The sequence below is a fragment of the Nanorana parkeri genome, unplaced genomic scaffold, assembly GCF_000935625.1.
Source record: "Nanorana parkeri isolate BGI_ZX_2015 unplaced genomic scaffold, ASM93562v1 scaffold40, whole genome shotgun sequence".
In the NCBI taxonomy this organism is placed as follows: domain Eukaryota; kingdom Metazoa; phylum Chordata; class Amphibia; order Anura; family Dicroglossidae; genus Nanorana; species Nanorana parkeri.
The window spans coordinates 2,823,037-2,842,539 of record NW_017306308.1 but is presented as its reverse complement, the minus strand read 5'-3'; the positions used below and the strand labels follow the sequence as shown (position 1 = coordinate 2,842,539).

Below are 19,503 nucleotides of genomic sequence, written 5' to 3'. Positions count from 1 at the left end.
TTTAATGTCAGTTTAAAATCTAATGAGGTAACCGTGGAAACAAATAAACAATTCAGCTTTTTTCCTACTCCTCTAAGGGCCTCCTACTCCACTATGTAAAGGTGCCAAGATGTCAACCTTGGAGTCTGCATCCAACATGTCAGATATTACAGCTTCCATACTTCAATTATTTTGGACTTTGTTTCTTCTTGGACAGATTTCGACTGAATGGCCCAGTTTTTATCCTGTCATACAGTCATTTTATATATTTGGCCCTGATTACAAATCCATGCAGCTGACACTATCCTTACTAGCTGAGAGACCCAAATCTGAGACTAAAAACAAGCAGCTCAGTCTCGGAGTCAATGTTCTCTGATTTTGATTCTGTTATTCAAGGTCAATTTGGTGAACTTTCTGACTTTAAGACAAGTGTAGTCCTTCCTGGTTGGCATTTACGGTTAATTGATTCATTTTACTCTTTGCTAACACAATATCATTAACTTTACCTTTAATGGTATGTACTATGAAATGTGTATTTCCTGTTATGAGACTAATAATGTTAGCTAATGCCAACATTGACCTTTTCTGAAGTAAGTGATGCGCTTTGAAATAGGCTAAGGGAGCATTAGCGGCCACATTTTATGAACATATTTATATATTTTTTGGCACACATACACAAAAATTACCATAACCAAAGCATTACTTTGTTCCTATCAGCTTTTTGAGTATATCTGTTTGTCACATTGAGAAAGCTAATTTAAATACGTAAACAGCAGAGTAATTTCATTATTATTGTTTTACAGTTGTCATGAAATGAGACTAAGCTCCAGAGAACAATAGAGAAAATGGGCAAGGAATTTTGCTGTCATAGCACATAACAGATATTGAAATAACACTAAGGCAATGTAATATAACATATATCTGTCCACAGAATCTCTTTCCTCCATTCAAACCTCACCACCATGGGCAAGACCAAAGAGCTATCAAAGGACATTAGGGACAAGATTTGACCTGCACAAAGCTGGAATGGGCTACAAGACTATGGGCTACAAGAAGGAAACAACTGTTGGAGCGATTATTCGCAAATGGAAGGAATACAAAATCAATCGCCCTCGGCCTGGAGCTCCATGCAAGATTTCACCTCATGGGGTCAGGATGAACATGAGAAAAGTGCCATGGATTGAGATCCGGCAGCGCCCGCAAGGTCCCCCTCCTCAAGAAGGCACATGTACAGTCCAGTGTGAAGTTTGCCAATGAACATCTAAATGAGAAGGATTGGGAGAAAGTGCTACGGTCATATGAGACCAAAATTGAGCTCTTTGGCATTAACTCGACTCGCCATGTTTGGAGGAAGAAAAATGCTGACTATGACCCTAAGATCACCATCCCTACAGTCAAGCACGGAGGTGGAAACATTATGCTTTGGACTGTTTCTCTGCTAAAGGTACAGGCCGACTTTGTCACATTGAGGGTCCAATGGACAGGGATGATGTATTGTAAAATCTTGGATGAGAACCTGCTTCCTCCAGCCAGAACACTGAAGATGTGTCGTGGATGGGTCTTTCAGCATGACAATGACCCAAAACATACCGCTAAGGCAGAAAAGCATTAGCTCAAAAAGAAGCACATTAAGGTAATGGAGTGGCCTAGCCAGTCTCCAGATCCTTATCCTATAGAAAATGTATGGAGGGAGCTGAAACTTTGAGTTGACAAGCGACAGCCAAGAAACCTTAAGGATTTAGAGAAGATCTGTAAAGAAGAGTGGGGCAAAATCTCTCCTGAGATGTGTGCAAACCTGGTAACCAACTACAAGAAACATCTTACCTCTGTGCTTGCCAACAAGGGTTTCTCCAACAAGTACTAAGTCATGTTTTGCTTGGGGATCAAATACTTTTTAAATATCACATTTTACTCACTGAACTGCAACTCAATTTATAACATTTGTATAATGTGGTTTTTTTTTCTGGATTTTTGATTGATATTCCGTCTCTATCATTTAAAATACACCTACGATAAAAATGATAGACCCTTCATTTCTTTGTAAGTGGGCAAACTTACAAAATCTGCAGGGCATCAAATATATATGTGTGCATGCATACCGTATTTTGCGCTACATAAGGCGCACCGGGCCATAAGACGCAAGGAGGTTCTGTGACAGCAGCTGTAGTTAGTGACAGCTGAGACAGCTGGCGCTGTGATTACAGCTCCACGGTCCATGTCATCACACAGAGCAGACGAAGAACGGACGTTCTTCGTCTGCTCTAGGGGCTCTATTGTGAGCTCCTATGCCGTGGTCACTGGTCCCCCAGGGGAGCGGGGGAACCCGAAAACCACGGTGGGGGGCCCCGGACATGATCGCCGCCACTCGGTTTGATACAAGTGATCTAATTACATCACTTGTATTAAACGAGCAGCGGCTCCCACTGTACATTTAGCTCTGCTTGTCCGATGCAGGGCTAAATGTACAAAAAAACAACTTGCCCGAAACTGCATGTCCCGGGCATCGGGCGATAGGTATTCGCTTGATAAGATCTTTCCACGCCTTTTGGGGGGAAAAAGTGCGTCTTGTAGAGCAAAAAATACGGTGTATGTCTACTGGACTAATCAGCTAAATTAGGACCCCACCTGGAGCTCCTCCCACTGGACCAGCGCTGACTCGTCGCTGCTCTCTCCGGCACAGTGAGTGAGGGCAAGGGGGGGGACACTATTATGCTGCAAAGTTTATTTATAAATGTGTTCTCTGCACTGTATGAGCAGTATATACTCTATATGTACTACATATAGAGTATATATAGAGTACACACTGCTCATACAGTGCAGACAATACATTTTACAATTATACTCTGCTAACATGAATGGATTAAATGATCTGTATGTAGCCCTGTACTATGGCTCATTTAACCCATTAATGTTAGCAGAGGATACTTGTAAATCTATTGTTGCAGGCACTCTATATGTACATGTACTATATACTACATATAGAGTGCACTGAACAATAGATTTACAATTATCCTCTGCTAATATGAATGGGTTAAATGATCCGTAGTACATGATATGTAGCCCTGTACTACGGATCATTTAACCCATTCATGTTAGCAGTGGAGAATTGTATATCTATATGTACTGTACATATACAGCACAAATGTCCCGTACATTGCAGCATTAGATTTACAATGATCCCCTGCTAACATGAATGGGTTAAATGATCCGTAGTACAACTACATGGTATGTACTATTATGTACTATGGATCATGATTTAACCTATGCATGTTAGCAGGGGAGAATTGGAATTCTATTACTGCAGTGTACAGGACATATGTACTGCAGATCATGATTTAACCCATTCATGTTAGCAGGGCAGAATTGTGAGCGCCTCCCACAAGCTGAGCACCGAGATGCGATGAAGCGATCCTGCCCAGCGCCGACTACGAGAGGCACCGCGTGAGGCAACAGGGATCGGCGTGAAACTGTGAGTGAGGGAAGCTGGGACGGGGCTGGCTGTAAATCTATTGCTATAGTGTACTGGACGTGTGTAATGTATATGTAGTACATATATACAGCACACACCTCCACTACACTCCAGCAATAGAGTTACAATTCTCCGCTGCTAACATGAATAGTTTAAATCATGATCCATAGTACAGAACATGTAGTTGTACTATGGATCATTTAAAGTCACCTGTCCCTTTAAGAAAAAGTATCGGTAATTGGTATCGGCAAGTACATGAGGGGAAAAACGGAAAAAGTGGCATCGGGACATCCCTAATACAGTATATACACCATATTGTCAAAAGTATTGCGACACTCCTCAAAATTATTGGATACAGGTGTTCCAATCCAATTCCACAAACATTTGGGAAAGAATGGGTCGCTCTCAGGAGCTCAATGAATTCAAGCGGGGTACAGTAATAGGTTGCCATTTGTGCAATAAGTCCATCCGTGAAATTTCCTTGCTACTAAATATTCCACGCTCAACTGTTAGTGGTATTATAACAAATTGAAAGCAACTGGGTACAACAGCAACTCAGCCACGAAGTGTTGGCCATGTAAAATGACAGAGCAGGGTCAGAGCATGCTGAAGTGTACAGTGCACAGAAGTCGCTAACTGTCTGCAGAGTCAAAAGCTACAGACCTCCAAACTTCGGGTGGCCTTCAGATTGGCACAACAACAGTGGTAAGAGAGCCTCATGGAATGTGTTTCCAAGCCTTACATCACCAAAGCATCGGATGGAGTGGGGTAAAGCACACCACCACTGGACTCTAGAGAAGCGGAGACGTGTTCTCTGGAGTGACGAATCACACTTCTCTGTCTGGCAATCCGATGGATGTGTCTGGGTTTGGCAGTTGCCAGGAGAACGGTACTTGCCTGACTGCATTGTGCCAAGTGTAAAGTTTGGTGGAGGGGGATTATGGTGTGGGGTTGTTTTTCAGGGGCTGGGCTTAGCCCCTTATTTCCAGCGAAGGGGAACTCTTAAGGCATCAGCATACCAAGACATTTTGGACAATTTCATGCTCCCAACTTTGTGGGGACAGTTGGGGATGGCCCCTTCCTGTTCCAACATGACTGCACACCAGTGCACAAAGCAAGGTCCATAAAGACATGGATGAGTGAGTTTGGGGGGGAGGAACTTGACTGGCCTGCACAGAGTCCTGACCTCAACCTGATAGAACACCTTTGGGATGAATTAGAGTGGAGACTGCGAGCCAGGCCTTTTTGTCCAACATCATTACCTGACCTCACAAATGCGCTTCTGGAAGAATAGTCAAACATCCCCATAGACACACTCCTAAACCTTGTAGAAAGCCTTGAAGCTGTTATAGCTGCAAAGGGTGGGCCAACTCAATATTGAACCCTACTGACTAAAACTGGGATGTCATCAAAGTACATGTGCATGCCAATACTTTTGGCATTATGGTGTATATATATTAAAACAGACAAATTACACCATTTATAGCATGCATTAATATAAGCCTTAACTGTAATGGACACTTTTTTCCCCCTTAGTATTAGACACAGTGCTATGAAGGGTATGGAAGGTCACTGCACTTGGTTGAAAACCCTAAACAAATCAGACAATTGATGGATGAATTCATAGTTGGTAATTTATAAGCACTTTATCTAAATAGTTTTGTACAGATAGCTGATTAGATCAGATCTACGAGCTCTACCCTATTAAACTTGATTAACTTTATGATAACCCAAAGCATTACTTAGATTCTTATGCTTACTGTATATTAAAATTGGCACTCATATTACATTGCAACCATAACATTATGATCTACAGCTTGGATGATTAAAATAAAATGGCCTATATAGTAATGAAAATTTTAAAGTCTGACCATAAAAATGTTTTTCAAGTTGGACATAGACAGATAGTATATTGATTTTTCAAAATCGGTACATGATATTCAACATTTTTTATGTATATGTTTTATTTTTTAAAGATATTTAGAGTACAAAATAAGTCGGTTTTCGGTGACAGCATATGCCCATGATGAAATAATGATGAGCACTACAAACAGTGGCGTAACAATCGCCATAGCGACCCAGGCGGCCGCTATGGGGCCCCGGCCAGATGCCGAGCGGACCACCTGGGTCGCTATGGCATCCTCTGCTGGTGGCTTTCACTGGCGGCTCTGAAGAGGAATGCGCTGCTGTTCAGATCACTGACTGTAATCTGTGCAGCAGCGCGTTCATCTCCAGAGCCGCTGCTGAGTCACTGAGAGCCAGCAGTGGCGGTGGAGGAGGCCGGACTCTTTAAGGGGAGTAGGAGACGGGCCCGTGGTCGACAGCAGGGGAGGAGGGGGGGCCCGGTGATGGAGAAGGAGGCGGGCCCGGTGACAGGAGGGGGCAGGGCCCATCATCGAGCGTGGAGGAAGAGGAGGCGGACAGGTAAGGAGTGGGCTCTGCAGGGTTACCCTCAGGTGGGCTGTGTGGGATCTCAAGTGGGCTCTGCAAGGGGTATAACTAGAAATCACAGGGCCCCATACAAAAGTTTGCTATGGGGCCCTGTGATTTCTAGTTACGCCCCTGACTACAATGCATCATTATTACATCATGGCATGAACAGTAGACAACGCAAGGTTACACATTGCCATTACTAACTAATGACCTTCTGTGGGAGCGTCTTTACCACTACTGTGTTTAGTTACTGGGGCAAGAAAATGAATAAGGTTGCAATGTACAAATATAGTAGTCAGCTTGGTAAGCCACATATGCAAGCAGTTACTTTAAACTGGGTGACTGCATGTGATGCACTCTCCACATCACTACTTTTATAGAATCCAAATCAGGGATTCCTCACAACCAACTTGCAATGCTACTGTAAATCTATTTACACTGCACTACGAATCTATGTAGGTAAGTGCACATGAACAAACAGGGGACGTCCCCATGCTCCCATATTTTTGTACTCTTTTGTACTGAGGAAAAAAGATGCAGGGAACCAATTTAGGGTCATTCCAATGCCATCTATTGCCAGTAAATAGCACATTCAAATAAGAGAGAAATGGATGGGAAATATAAATGTTATAATGTCAAACTAATGGTCTCATACCTGGTCTGCATTCTCTAGAGGGTAGTTTTAATACAATACTTATTTTGTTAACAGTAAAAAGAGAAGTTGCAGGTTCTCTCATTAGGGATTCTTACACTACACTAACGCTTGTTATACGCCTGCATTACATTTTTCCTAAACCGAAAGGATCTTATCCTGAGCTGTGCACAGCTTTCTCTCAGTGTATATTGTTACTCAGTGCATTCTTCTTTTTCAAGCTGTTCAAGGCTTCAGCTTTCATTTGTAAGTGTCACCCACTTCAGGTGTAAGTGTCACCCACCAAATAGACACAGTTTGTGGTGCCACACTGTATAAAGGGAGACTCTCTTACCTCTTCCATAACACCCTGTGACAGATACTATATTCAATGGAAATGCGATGAAATGTTTATTACTCAAGCAGTGCATGAATTTTAGGAATGTTTCCAACCCACTTTGTCAAGTCAAAAATATCAGGTCAACAGAGGTAATATTCCTGTGAGGATATGTGTATGCTTTCATGCCTTTATTGCTTTGATTACTATTTTACTTCTATATGTTACACATCCCTTATTATTGTTCTAGCTTTTTGAGTAATACTTTTTTCAGTTTTTATGTTTTTTTTTTATTCACTAAAGTGTAAGAGTTTGGAGAAGACAGGAGAAGTGAACAGTCTAGGACAACATAGCAGAACTGGAAAGTGAGCTGAATTGGAGACTTTTTCCAAATCAGCTATTTAGTCCAAGATTGTTCAGTTCTCCTGCCTTCTCCAAACTCTTCACCCTTTAGTGACCCTGACTGTGTACTGATGCACAATACAAAGTGGAAAAACCTTTACTAAGTTTGCTGATGTTAAGCCCTCTGATGGGCATTGGTAAGGACAGCCAGATGTTTTGGACCTGGATTTGGTCCTTTTTATAAGGCACTTGTTTGACCACCACGGTCAGAATGACTCTTGGAATATGGCGCTCTCTTTGGACTCTGGTTCATGAAACCAACTGACACTGTTCTGTTTACATATGATAATAGAAGTTGGGAAAAATTGCAGAAAAGCAGGTTGAATTGCTGTGCAAACAATGGTTGTAGCACTTTTGAGACCATTGGTAAAAATGATCATTGTATTTTTATATCATAGTAGTATAGTATATAGTATAGTAGGGTTAATTTCCATGTTGTTATTTTATAAATGCCCAGTAAAATATAACTTCTTTTGCACAGTCTTATGACTCAGTACTGCTTGCACTGCCAAATTAAAATAAAATATCTTTCAATGACTACAGCAGAACAGCGTCACACAATAGCCAAATTATTATGAAAAATGGACAAGTGCTTGCACGTCATTACCAAGCAATAACTTTCAAATGAGGAATCTGTCAGCCATGGGAGTGCTGCTATGCTGTATCATTTGTTTCTCTCAGAAAGAAAACCCATTCTAGCATAATGTCTCTATTGGCTGAACTGGTTGCAGTTTCAATGTATTTTTATGTAAAAATAACAGTATGAAAGATGTATTATATTTAGATTGAAGATGACAGTTCAGTAGGAAATTATTTCAATCCCCACCACCTCCTGGATCTCTTAAAGCACTGGCTAGTTAAGGTCCGGTAATGGTACTGGTAATTATTAAATCCTGGTGGATTGCCATGTTGTCAGTCGTTCCACACTATCACTTTTAATCACATCTATACCGTGGAAGAAAGCTGCATAGGGTCTGCATGATGTTGGCACTCTCAGCATTGCTCTGTTTTTGAATGCTGTAGGGAATCATTCCACAGGGCTGTGCCCAAAGAGAATTTTGTAGTACATTGTAAAATTTACCTGGACACTAGCAGACTAAACACAAATATATTTCTATACTTTTCTAGTGAAATGTTGAATTTTTAAACTAGTGTTGACATCTTTGCAATATTACATTTGTGTGCTGGACTGCTATTTTTTGGTGCAGTGCTTTCGGTCTTGAATGAGGTAAGAATGCTTTGCAAAGGTTAATTCAGTGTTGGTTATTAGGTTAGGGGTTGGGATAAGTCATTGTTGGGGTACAAGGTAGAGAGATGGGATTAGGATTTATTCTAGCATGCAGGTTAAAGCTACCAGGCAGTAAGGAATCACTCATGACTCTTCTGCTACTAGGTACAATAAAAACCTAGGTGTGTTTTTAGACTCTATAGTTTTTGAGAAAATTACCTTTTGTTAATGCGTGACGTCATCTTTCATAAATTCAAGCAGCAATGCCACTTCCGCCCACTGTGTGGTGTTGCAGACACAAACTAGAATTCCCCTCATGACAAGGAAATTGTAGCTATGAGTGGGGGATTTTAAATGTGGGTGGGTTCACATTTGGCTGTGAAGAGGCGATATTACGAGACGGGTGGCAGGGGGAATAGCGGGCATAGTGGCCACTGGTCTTACTGAGATTAGGGGACAGAGGCCTTTTTATGAATAAATAAACTATTGATTTCTCCTTTTGCCTGTATAGCTTTATATGAAAACAATAAGAATGTATTTAACCACTTCAAGACCAGGTGTTTAGACCCCCTTCCTGGCTCGGCACGCGCGAGGGGGCGTGTCTGAGCGGACGTCTAAAGACGCCCGCTCAGATCTAGAGAGCTCTGGGCCGGCCGTTTTTTTACTACGGCCGGCCCGGAAGTGGTTAAAAAGTAAGAAAGTCCATTTACACTAATTCCATTTTATAATACATTTTTATTAAAATGTCCATGTTTAAATCTAAAGCGGCTGTAATTCCCTGAAACTGTAAAAAAAAATCAATGTAGTATGGCAAGATGGATGGATTCTGTGCACTGTTGGTGTATGGAATGCCACCAGAAATGTAATTTCCTGCTTTTGTGATGGACTGAATGAATTTCCCAGAAACCTACAATAACAAACAAGTATAATTTTAAACACCACCTGCAATAGAATTTTTTTTTTTTGTGAGGACTACCTAAGCTTTGTCTGATAAAGGCATGCTTTGTCAAGATACTGCCACTTTCCTCATTAGAACACTAAGAGGGTTATTCCCAAAAGAGCCGAAGGATCTAGCTCACTTCTGGCAGAGAAGCCCTTGAGTTCAGTCGAACTGAATAGCTGCAGTACGGGCTATTTACTATAGCCCGTACAGCAGGCGAACAGCTCAGCCGAGTGCATATGCTTTGGCTCGGCTGAGCCGTAGTCACAACCGAAGCAGGAATAATGGTGTGCCGAAGCACCGTTCTCCCCTCAATTGACCATTTTCCCCTTAAGTGACATCAACTGGGCAGAGCCAGATGTGATGTCATAGCTGGCTTCGCCCAGTTGTTGTCCTTAAATGACAGACCAGCATCCTCAGGTTATTTGAGGACACTGGGCTGTCAATAAAGGACAACTTGGCGAAATGACAGCATGGCCGGCTCCGCCAAGTTGTTTTAATTTGTCTGGGACCTGGGGGAAGACTCTGGCAAGTGCCAGCCAAATGTAAACAGTTAGGTGATGTCATCCCTAGCTCTGCCGAATTATTTATATTCTGCTGGCCTCCGTCAGATTCTTCATTCTGACGTGGGAGTTCGTGTGCGGTTGGGCTGGAGGGCGTCGTTTCTTTTTAAAATTTTGCCGAGTCGTCGTTGTCGCCGTGGACAACACTGGTTGTTGACCCTGGATTATGTTGTTGGATCAATTTTTGGGATTTTTTTTTTTAGTAATAAAGGAATTGTCCAAATTCTTTGCTGTGGTGTTTTTTCAAGTAAAGGATTTTTTAAAAAGTCTGGTCTGTTTATTTATATTTTATTTAACCCTTTAGTGAATGGGTAGGGGTACAATTACCCCTTATTCACAAGGAAGGGCACATGTGGTTGCCCCCCCTGATGCAAATAACTCCCCTGCCCACAGAACCCACAACCAAAGCCCTAAGGCTTGTAGGGAAGAGGCCCTTGTCCCCATCGGCACAGGGACAAGCTGCTTTTCAAAGGGGGACCCTGGAAAAGCACCCTCCCAGTGCTGAGGGCATGTAGCCTGGTATGGCAGGGTGGAAAGCGCTCGCTTGTCCCCCCTTTCCTGCCATGCCTGTGCTCGGATCAAGAGGCTGGAGGGAATTTTAGGGGGGGACCCCACTTTTTCTTCCTAATTTTTGGGGCTGGGGTTCCTCAAAAATCCTACCATACCTAAAGGGCCTGTTATGGTTTGGGAAGGGGACTCCACCCTGTTTTTTTTCTTTTCTTTACGTTTTTTTAAATTCTGCTCGCTACCTTGATGGTAGCGAGCAGAATAGCCAAGCCAAATGCCACTTCAGCTATTTACTCACTGCCTTTCAGCCCCTATGAGAATAGGGGCGAACGACAGCAAGTGAACTGCCGGAGGTTCGGCTCAGCTGATCCAGATGTTGGCTCAGCTGAGTCGAAGGACTTCTGCACTTCAGCTCAGTCGAACATGCAGAGCATGTTTGCGTGACGGAAATCAGCCGCACAGAGCCGAAGTGAATAACCGAACGTTGTTCAGCTCAGTTCGCTTTGGCTCGGTTATTCACTCAGTAGTGAATAACCCTCTAAAATTTTCTCCTATGATTGTACTGAGTGTAGACCCTCCCATTCACTCAGAAAATGACATGGGGAAACAACCAGCAATTTTATCAGAAAAAAAGGTGGAAATCTGCAACAACGTTTGTTAAAATCCATGCAATGTTCAGAGGGATTGATTTTTTTTTGTAAACAAATTCATAATCCCCCACCCATTTGAGTGAAGCCTGTTTAGTTAAATACTTGCCTTTCTCCCTGTTCCTTTGATCTTGTGCTGCAGCCCAAGACATTTCAGTAGGTGAACCAGGAATTTTAACCGGTCCTTACTCTGTTCTTCAGCAAAGCTTCTTTGTTTGCTTATTGTATTAAAAACACTGATAAATGTCTCACACAAGACAGTTTTTAATAGTAAGCACAGAAAAATACCATGTTTTGTAAACAAGACTTTACCTTTGCATTATTGAAATTCACTATTTTGTGTTTCATTAATGTTGGACTTGATATATCAACTCTCTGGGCAGGCTTTCCTCTGATTGGTGGCTGAGGGGAAATTCATGCAGCTCTTATTAAAAACAAAGTCTCTAATTCGTATACGGTACTGCATTTGCCAGCAAAATGATTATGCCCAGTCATTAAATAGGTTCTTAAAGTAAGTGCAAAGTACAAGCCAGCACTAATTTCAGCACTGTTAAATTGTCTTATAATCTTTTAGTTATTGCTGTGCATTGTGATGCGCTGTGCTGCGATTAAATGTAAGTCTGTATCATTTTATTACAACACAAACACTAGCACAGCTCACAAACAATTATTAACATAAGTCACCTATTTATAGTTTTGTGCACCTTAATTTTTGTACTGTTTTGCAAAAAAGGCGCAATTTAAAATGTACAAATATTTGTTATTAACTCAATATAGTTTTATATTTTAGATTTAGTCAGAAAAGTATTTTTTTTTTGTGCACAGATACTATATTTAGTGTGCTTTTGTCAATTTAATTGTGTATTTATATTGGTTTAATATTGATTTGACAAACATTTGCGAAATTATCGCAGGACCTACCAAATTAGTAGAACTGTCTTTTTATTCTACCGAGCCTGTGCTTCCAGAAAATATATGGTTTGGGGGACTTTTACAAACACTAGCAAACCAGCAGTAGAGAATCAAAACAATGGGAAAAATTTGAAAAATGGTGTGGCCAGCTTTAGTGAAATGGCTTAGAAAGCTTTTAGCAGCTCTCTAGTCTTCTACTCTCTTGTAGAGCTATTTTAAAATCAGTCTCTGTACAGTGAAGCAATTGGGGAACCTTTGAATAAATAACCATAAACATTGCCTTAGTACTGCAAATCTCTCTTTAATTCTTGAAATTCTCATAGGTTTGTTGCATGAACAATCCTCATTTGGATAAATATGATCACTTATAACCTGGTACCCAAAATATTTTTTGTGACTCATAGTTTGTGTTTATTTGCCTTATGAGCTACTCACAAATATTTTACAGTGGAAGTCATGCATCAGAACTAAGACAAGGTTCAATAGAGAAACGCACAGTAAAAACCTTCATTACAAAATAAAATGTGAAAGTATCATAAAATAATCTCCTACATCTAGATAACATGATCCTGACCTGCTTCCTGCCAAAAGATACAGCCTAAGGCCTGGTTCACACCTGGGCGTTTTACAGCGCGTTCCTACGCGCTGTAAAACGCTTAACATGTGAAAACCAATAATTGCCTATGGGCATGGTTCCCACCTGGGCGTTTTACAGCGCCTAGGAACGTACGCCCAGGTGTGAGCCCAGCCTAAGAGAAGGGATCACTTCAGAGGCTAAAGTCGATGTCATGTGATGCAATCACATGACACTGGAAGGAGATTTTTTCAAAACACTCTATTCTATACTGTCAGCCAGCCTGTATGCATTGAGGGAGAGGTGCTGATGTCTGAGAAAGTCACCGTCCATCTCCAGTGCACACCCTAAGCCAGGGTGCTCGAGTCACCGCCATTTAATTGTGGTGTCACCACTACAGCCATTGGAACTGTTAGATTTAGTGCCTGATTATTAGATTGATGGCTGCAGAGCAATAATTTACAGTAAAAGATAAGTCATACTGATTGCTAGTAAAGATTGCTATAGATGGAAAAATATCCACTTTAACTGCATGGCTATAGATTTACCTAAGTGGTTTAAACATTTTGAAATGCAAATTACCAGGAATAGGAGAAGCTTGGCTGCTACAGTATTGAGCAAATAAGGAAGTAAGGAAAATGTCAGCTACTGGGATATAAAGAAATGTTTAATTTCCTTGGTAATTTAATAAAAATACAAGAGATGGACATGAAAGAACTTTACACAGGGATTTGGGAAGATATCATGCATTATGTGTGTATGGCTTTCTGCCAGAACATTTAGTATACAAATTGCACTTATACCTGAGACAATAAAAAGGATATATATATATATATATATTTATCTTGTGTGCGCATATAGATAGATAGACAGATGGACATACATACAGTGAGGAAAATAATTATTTGATCCCCTGCAGATTTTGTAAGTTTGCCCACTTACAAAGAAATTAAATGTCTATAATTTTTATCATAGGTAAATTTTAAATGATGGCGACAGAATATCAACCACAAATGTTATCACTGGATTTTGTAATAGTGTTGCTTTATTAAAGCGGATCTTTACACTCAATCTAATTCTACCAATGCATCCCTCTATGTATGATTATTAATAATAACATATGTCAGGTGTAAAATGCTGTGATTTTTAAATACTTACACTTCCAGAGCATTCACTTCCTGCTTTGAAAGGGCAAAATGACTTCAGTCTGCCAAAGCAATGCACACTGGGATTGCCTTGTCATCAGCAGAGTATTGCTCGGAAGTCTCATCTGTAATATCACAAAGGAAAGGCATTTTCCTCCCCTGAGATAATGTGCATGGTCACATGTCCTGGTCGCATGTCTAGTCACATGTGCCAGAAGTCCAGGAAGTAAAAGGAGAGCTTGTGATCTGCCCTTAGCAAACTTGGCCACTGCCAGAAGACTGGGGAAGAAAAGGGAAATGAGGTATGCAAACAATACAAAGCTTGCAATTATCTAGACGTATATTTGTAGATTTTTAATTACTAAACATTTCTAAAGGTGTCTTTGTTGTTATTTTAAAGATATAGGTAAAAGTCCACTTTAATAAACAATTTTGCCACCACAATTTGGGGGTGAGGAAGAGTCAACACTATTTATTCCTCCCTAAAGCTTACCCTTAGTAAATCAGGCTGTATATCTCTCTGCTGGTCCAGGAACACCTTGGAAAAACTTGCATCTGCTGCCAAGCAAACTGATGTAAAACTGACCTAAACAACCTTCTCCACCACCCAATGAGTATAAGATTAAAAATGTAGATTCTGATATTCTAACAGAATCTTAACTGTTAGAATATCAGTTACATATTAACCATGATTTACCCTACTTTGTGAGGTTTGACTGCAGAGGTTTAACTGCACAAACAAATGAAATTATACATGTGTATACCCATGTGGGGCAAAGATTTAATTGCCCCCCTCAACTCTGACTGATAAAATTAGCTTCTTTGCTAAGACAGCAGAGTGAAAAGTCCTTATGCAAGAATCAAGCAAACTTGGTTGGAGGATACACACACTAAACTCTCTCCTTTTACACCTGTCACATTGCTGGGGCCCTGTGTTGTCCAAGAACAGGCAGACAGTCTACCTGGAAGTGCTGAGTATGTGAATGGTAGGGCAAACAAGTGAAGGGAAAGTGAGTATAAATGGGTGGTCTCTGTGCTATTCAGTGAACATGCTGCACTGACTTGCATGAGTTCTGGAATGTTAAGAAGGACTCAGGGTTCCATTTTTTTTAAAGAAACACAGACATCGTCAAAATTACTCATTTGTAGAGAAAAAGTGAAGCATGGGGTTTTATTTCCTAGTTAAAATTATGTAGTTTTAAATTAATTAATTTTTATTAAATTAATAGATAGGAAAGAGAAAAATGCAGAAAAAGAAAATGTGTATGGTTTCAAGATTACACATTTTACAAAAAGAACTGGTTGTAGGGGCAACATATCCATAAAGTGATGTTGCACAGGGCAGCACAGTGGCGTAGTGGTTAGAGCTTCTGCCTTGCAGCACTGGGGGTCCCCAGTTCGAATCAAAACTGGGGTCACCATCTGCAAGGAGTTTGGGTGTGTTTCCTCTGGGTACTCCGGTTTCCTCCCACACTCCAAAAAGACATGCTGGTAGGTTAATTGGCTCCTCTCTACGTTGGCCCTCTATGTATGCATGTGAGATAGGAACCTTAGATTGTAAGCTCCTTGAGGGCAGGGACTGATGTGAATGTGCAACTATGTAAAGTGCTACGTAAATTGTCGGCTCTATATAAAATACCTGTAATAATAAATAATAATGTTGCTCAAATCTGTTTTTTATTTATTAAATTGTCACAGTCGGGCACTGCTGATAGGAGAAAGAGATTTCCATAGTTTTTACAAAATCTATAATTTTTACACCAACCTTAGCTGGCTTTTTAGTTTTAAAATGGTAATTGCATTTATTATTCTTGTTCCACAGGTGGTTGACCAGATTGACACTTTAACTTCAGATCTGCAGCTGGAAGATGAGATGACAGACAGCTCCAAAACAGACACGTTGAACAGCAGCTCAAGTAGCACAACGGCTTCTAGCATAGACAAGGTTAAAGTTCGAGCCAATGCACCTTTAATAAATCCACCTGCACATCCGTCAGCTGTCCTGACAGTACTTAGGAAGCCCAATCCACCCCCACCACCCCCACGGTTGACTCCAGTGAAATTTGAAGAAACTCAAAGGTTAATTAACTCCACCAACACTGTAAAGAAAAATGGAGGATTACTTAGAAATGGTGGAATTCCTGGGGGACCTGTCACACTTCCTAATGGTGATGTATGTGTGATTCATAATATCAAAGTGGATAAAATGACAGGACAGCCATTGACACACAGACCAGAAAAGGACCGTTGTTCTCAGGCTACAACAAGAGAACGAGTACGTTTTAGTGAAAATGTCCTATATCATGGCTACTGTCCAGACTGTGATGTTGAATCTGAAATGAAAAACAAAGAGGTACATCTTCATGGGGAGTCTGTCCACCTAGCAGCAAAACTTCCTCACCATTGTCCTTTACCATCAAAACCATCGTATCCTATGGAAAATGGTGGATTAGGCATTACTAGCAGTGTCTGCCATCTGCCTTCGAAACCCGGAAGTCAGCCACCGCCAACTGCACCAAAACCACAAAAAACTATACTGAGAAAATCAACCACAACAACAGTGTGATTATTTTTTATATTTAGATTTTTATAATAATTATAAAAAATTGATAATGAGCACTTTAAAGCAGTAAAAAGCCCAGATTCAACCCTCCTCTCTTCAGAAGTGTCATAACTATCAGTTTGGTAAGTGTGATTTTATCAATATTAATTTTGTAGAGTTTTGTATATGGGACATTTTAAATAACAAAATTATTGTTTTAGGTCTAGAACTGACAGTTTAATAGTAAAAAAGGAAACTATACCAATAACAAAAATATACATTTTTAAAGAAATATTTTAAAATGATAATGCTCACCATTCTTAAACAGTGGTATTCGGAATGAATGTCCACATATGGTTTAATATTCTCCTATAAGGCAAAACTTGCCAGCATACCCTTTAGATATACTCAACATCTGTGTGTTTGTGTAATTATTGTGTTTCTACTCTCAAACTTCCAAATGGTTGGGTAATTGTAGGCTGTATGACTCTTATATTGCTCAGACACTCTACCAACAAAACATTAAAGCCTGGGATCCCAGCTCACCTTAACTTAGCAGAGGTAGATTACAGAATCTCTGCAGGGGAAGATTCAAACATTGTGATAATAATTACTATATAATTTATCAAAGATACAGAAGTAGCTTGTTTTGTCAATGGCTCCTGGTGACTCAAGGAATTGAAGTGCTGTTTGCCAGTGGTCCTGGTGAGATATAAAAAGTTAGTGAATGATGCAACCCACCAGCATCTACCCAAAACGGGATTGTCACTTCATGGTGGATTTAAGTGCTTTTCTACTTCTAGGTAAGTGTGAAAATACTGTTCAACACGGAAGTAATGAACAACAACAGAAAACTCCCCCCACAGGCACCTTCTCTTTAGGTAATTGGAATCCTCATCACTGGGCATTATTCTCCAATTGAAGGGGTTTTCCCCTCAATAGGAACTCGTTGCAAAATATTGAAAATCAGAATTACTTTGTTTGTTACCTGTTGATATTCACTTACCTTTTAGAGAGAGTATTGTACGGGAGCATACCTAAATGGATCCTGGAGCTTTACTACGTTTGGCCACATGGACTCAGTACTGAATACGACTGTATGGTGAGCGAATCATTTTTAACATATTAATATGTAGTGACTTAATGATTTCTTGTTATTGGTACTTGTTTTTCTAAAAAATAATGTATGTGCACATTCTATATCATATGAACATTTTGATCCTTGACATAAACTAGAAATAACAACAAGATGGTGAGAAGAACTGACCACTACATGATCATTTTGTAATACCATCATGGTATATACATGCACAATCATTCTGGGAGGGCCATAATGCTGATGGACGGTGCACAAGAATCTGTGTTTGCTCTAAATGCTGATTCAATCATTTTGGCTGGACATACATGTTAATGCTCTGAACAGACATTCCTGGTGCCAGCCATATCTCAGAGAAGCAATAGTGATCGTACTGCAAAATTGATCTTGGAAAATCAAATGTTCTCCCGAGAGCAATTGGCAGCCTCTTCTCCCCCATGCTTCAGCAGTCTAAGCCCACTGAAGTCATCACCTGAAATACAAGGGACATACTACAGCCAGAATGGAGGGGTAGAGAGCTGAGTGGTCAATGCAGCAGGGCCAAATTTCAGGTGAGTATATATTTTTTGTTTTAAATCCTAGACCAAAACGAGCACTTAACCCATGTGGGAAGGGGACTAGCCCCACTGCAAAGGTTACGTTTTTAACTGCCTGGTGTTTTTCTTTAAGGGATAAAGGGCACTTCCTTATCTATGTGTTCCCCAGAGATGTGGATAATAAAAAAAAAGAAATGTGGGGTCTATGGTGGAAGCCCCCTTTAAAATAAGCTGGAATAAAAAGTGTCTTCAGGGGACCCCTTGTCCATCCCAGAGTCATCAGGAAGAAGCCTGCAGGAGGGAGGGATTGATATGATATTCCTTTGCTTTATTACCCTCTAAAATAAACAAGCATGTAACCCTCATGTTTTATCCCTACAAAAAAAATCCCCATTGATCCTACCAGAAATGCACTGTGCTATGGCTACACTAAAATTCTAAACAATGTTGTCATCCCTGCCAAGTTCTCTATTGCAGACCACCCTTCATCTCCAGAACCTATGAATGAGGTCGTTCCCTTGATCACTCTGCTATATCTTCCTATAAGCATGTTTCAACACATTTGAATGCAACACTCCTCTCTGATTCCCAGTACTGTTCCTTACTGTTGCAGTCTTAATGTTCCTCTATAAGGTTTGCAAATGGCTAATATCAAGTCATATTCAGGTACTTACGCTAATTCCAAACACATTTAATGAATTATATAGCTGCGTTCATTTGCATATTTTATATCAGCCTGGAGTTCAGCAGTTTTTGGATGTCATGATTGTTCTACGGGGGAGCACCTTGAGGTACCTGGTATTTGTTATGTCCCTTTTTGTTATTGTTTTTACCTCCACAGGTTTAATCTAAAATATAACAAATTATAGATTTCTTATATGGCTGTCTCTGGTTACATATGTCAAGGTCTCCAGGGATAAATAGATTAAATATAAAAACAAACAAGTAGCATCTATTATTGCTAACCTTTATATGCCTTACTTAAATCGAACATATTTCACTATATTGTTTGTTCATGCTCCTTACTTTTCTTTTATTGAACTGATATTTTATAATTAAATTCCCAATCCATTTAATATCCGCTTTGTTGTCAGTGACTAGCTGTGTATTTTCAGATTATTCACCCAGCCTGGAATATTATATGTCACATGTGATTAATGTCCAGTAAAGCTACATCTATGTGCGCAGAACAAGATGTAAAGTCCAGAACTGAAAGTCATTATCTAAAAAAGAAATTCTTAGTGGATACAAAATAGACCAGTATCTTTTTTTCACCAGACCCTAAATATGAATTTTTGATTTTGGGGTAAAACACATTTAATATTGTACTTGCACTATATTTTCAGTGCTTTTTCTGTATTTATCTTGTTTTACGTTTATAGTAAACAATATGTTGCCTTTAATTATACATAGTATTTCTATGTTTAGGAACTAATTTACTAAAGGGATCATTTTCACTGTAGTCCGTGTTTAAGGAGAATTATGGGGTGAGTGGAAAAAAATCACCCCCTTAATTCAAGCTGACATGTGACACAAAAGCTGTCAGAGGATGGCTCTATTGA

The 19,503-nt window shown here is 40.2% G+C and overlaps 1 protein-coding gene across 2 annotated transcripts in view; it reads left to right on the top strand.

Moving 5' to 3' along the window:
• PRR16 (proline rich 16) overlaps nucleotides 1-19,503 on the top strand; it is a 239,222-nt gene that overhangs the window by 154,664 nt on the left and 65,055 nt on the right. Inside the window, exons 2-3 of one of the 2 annotated variants that reach the window (XM_018571074.1) lie at nucleotides 15,590-16,452; nucleotides 17,323-17,377. In XM_018571074.1, the coding sequence (XP_018426576.1) occupies nucleotides 15,590-16,333 (744 nt within the window). In that variant the 3' untranslated portion in view covers nucleotides 16,334-16,452; nucleotides 17,323-17,377. Of the gene's footprint in view, nucleotides 1-15,589; nucleotides 16,453-17,322; nucleotides 17,378-19,503 lie in introns of those variants that run through there. The other variant, XM_018571068.1, reaches the window with a different exon arrangement.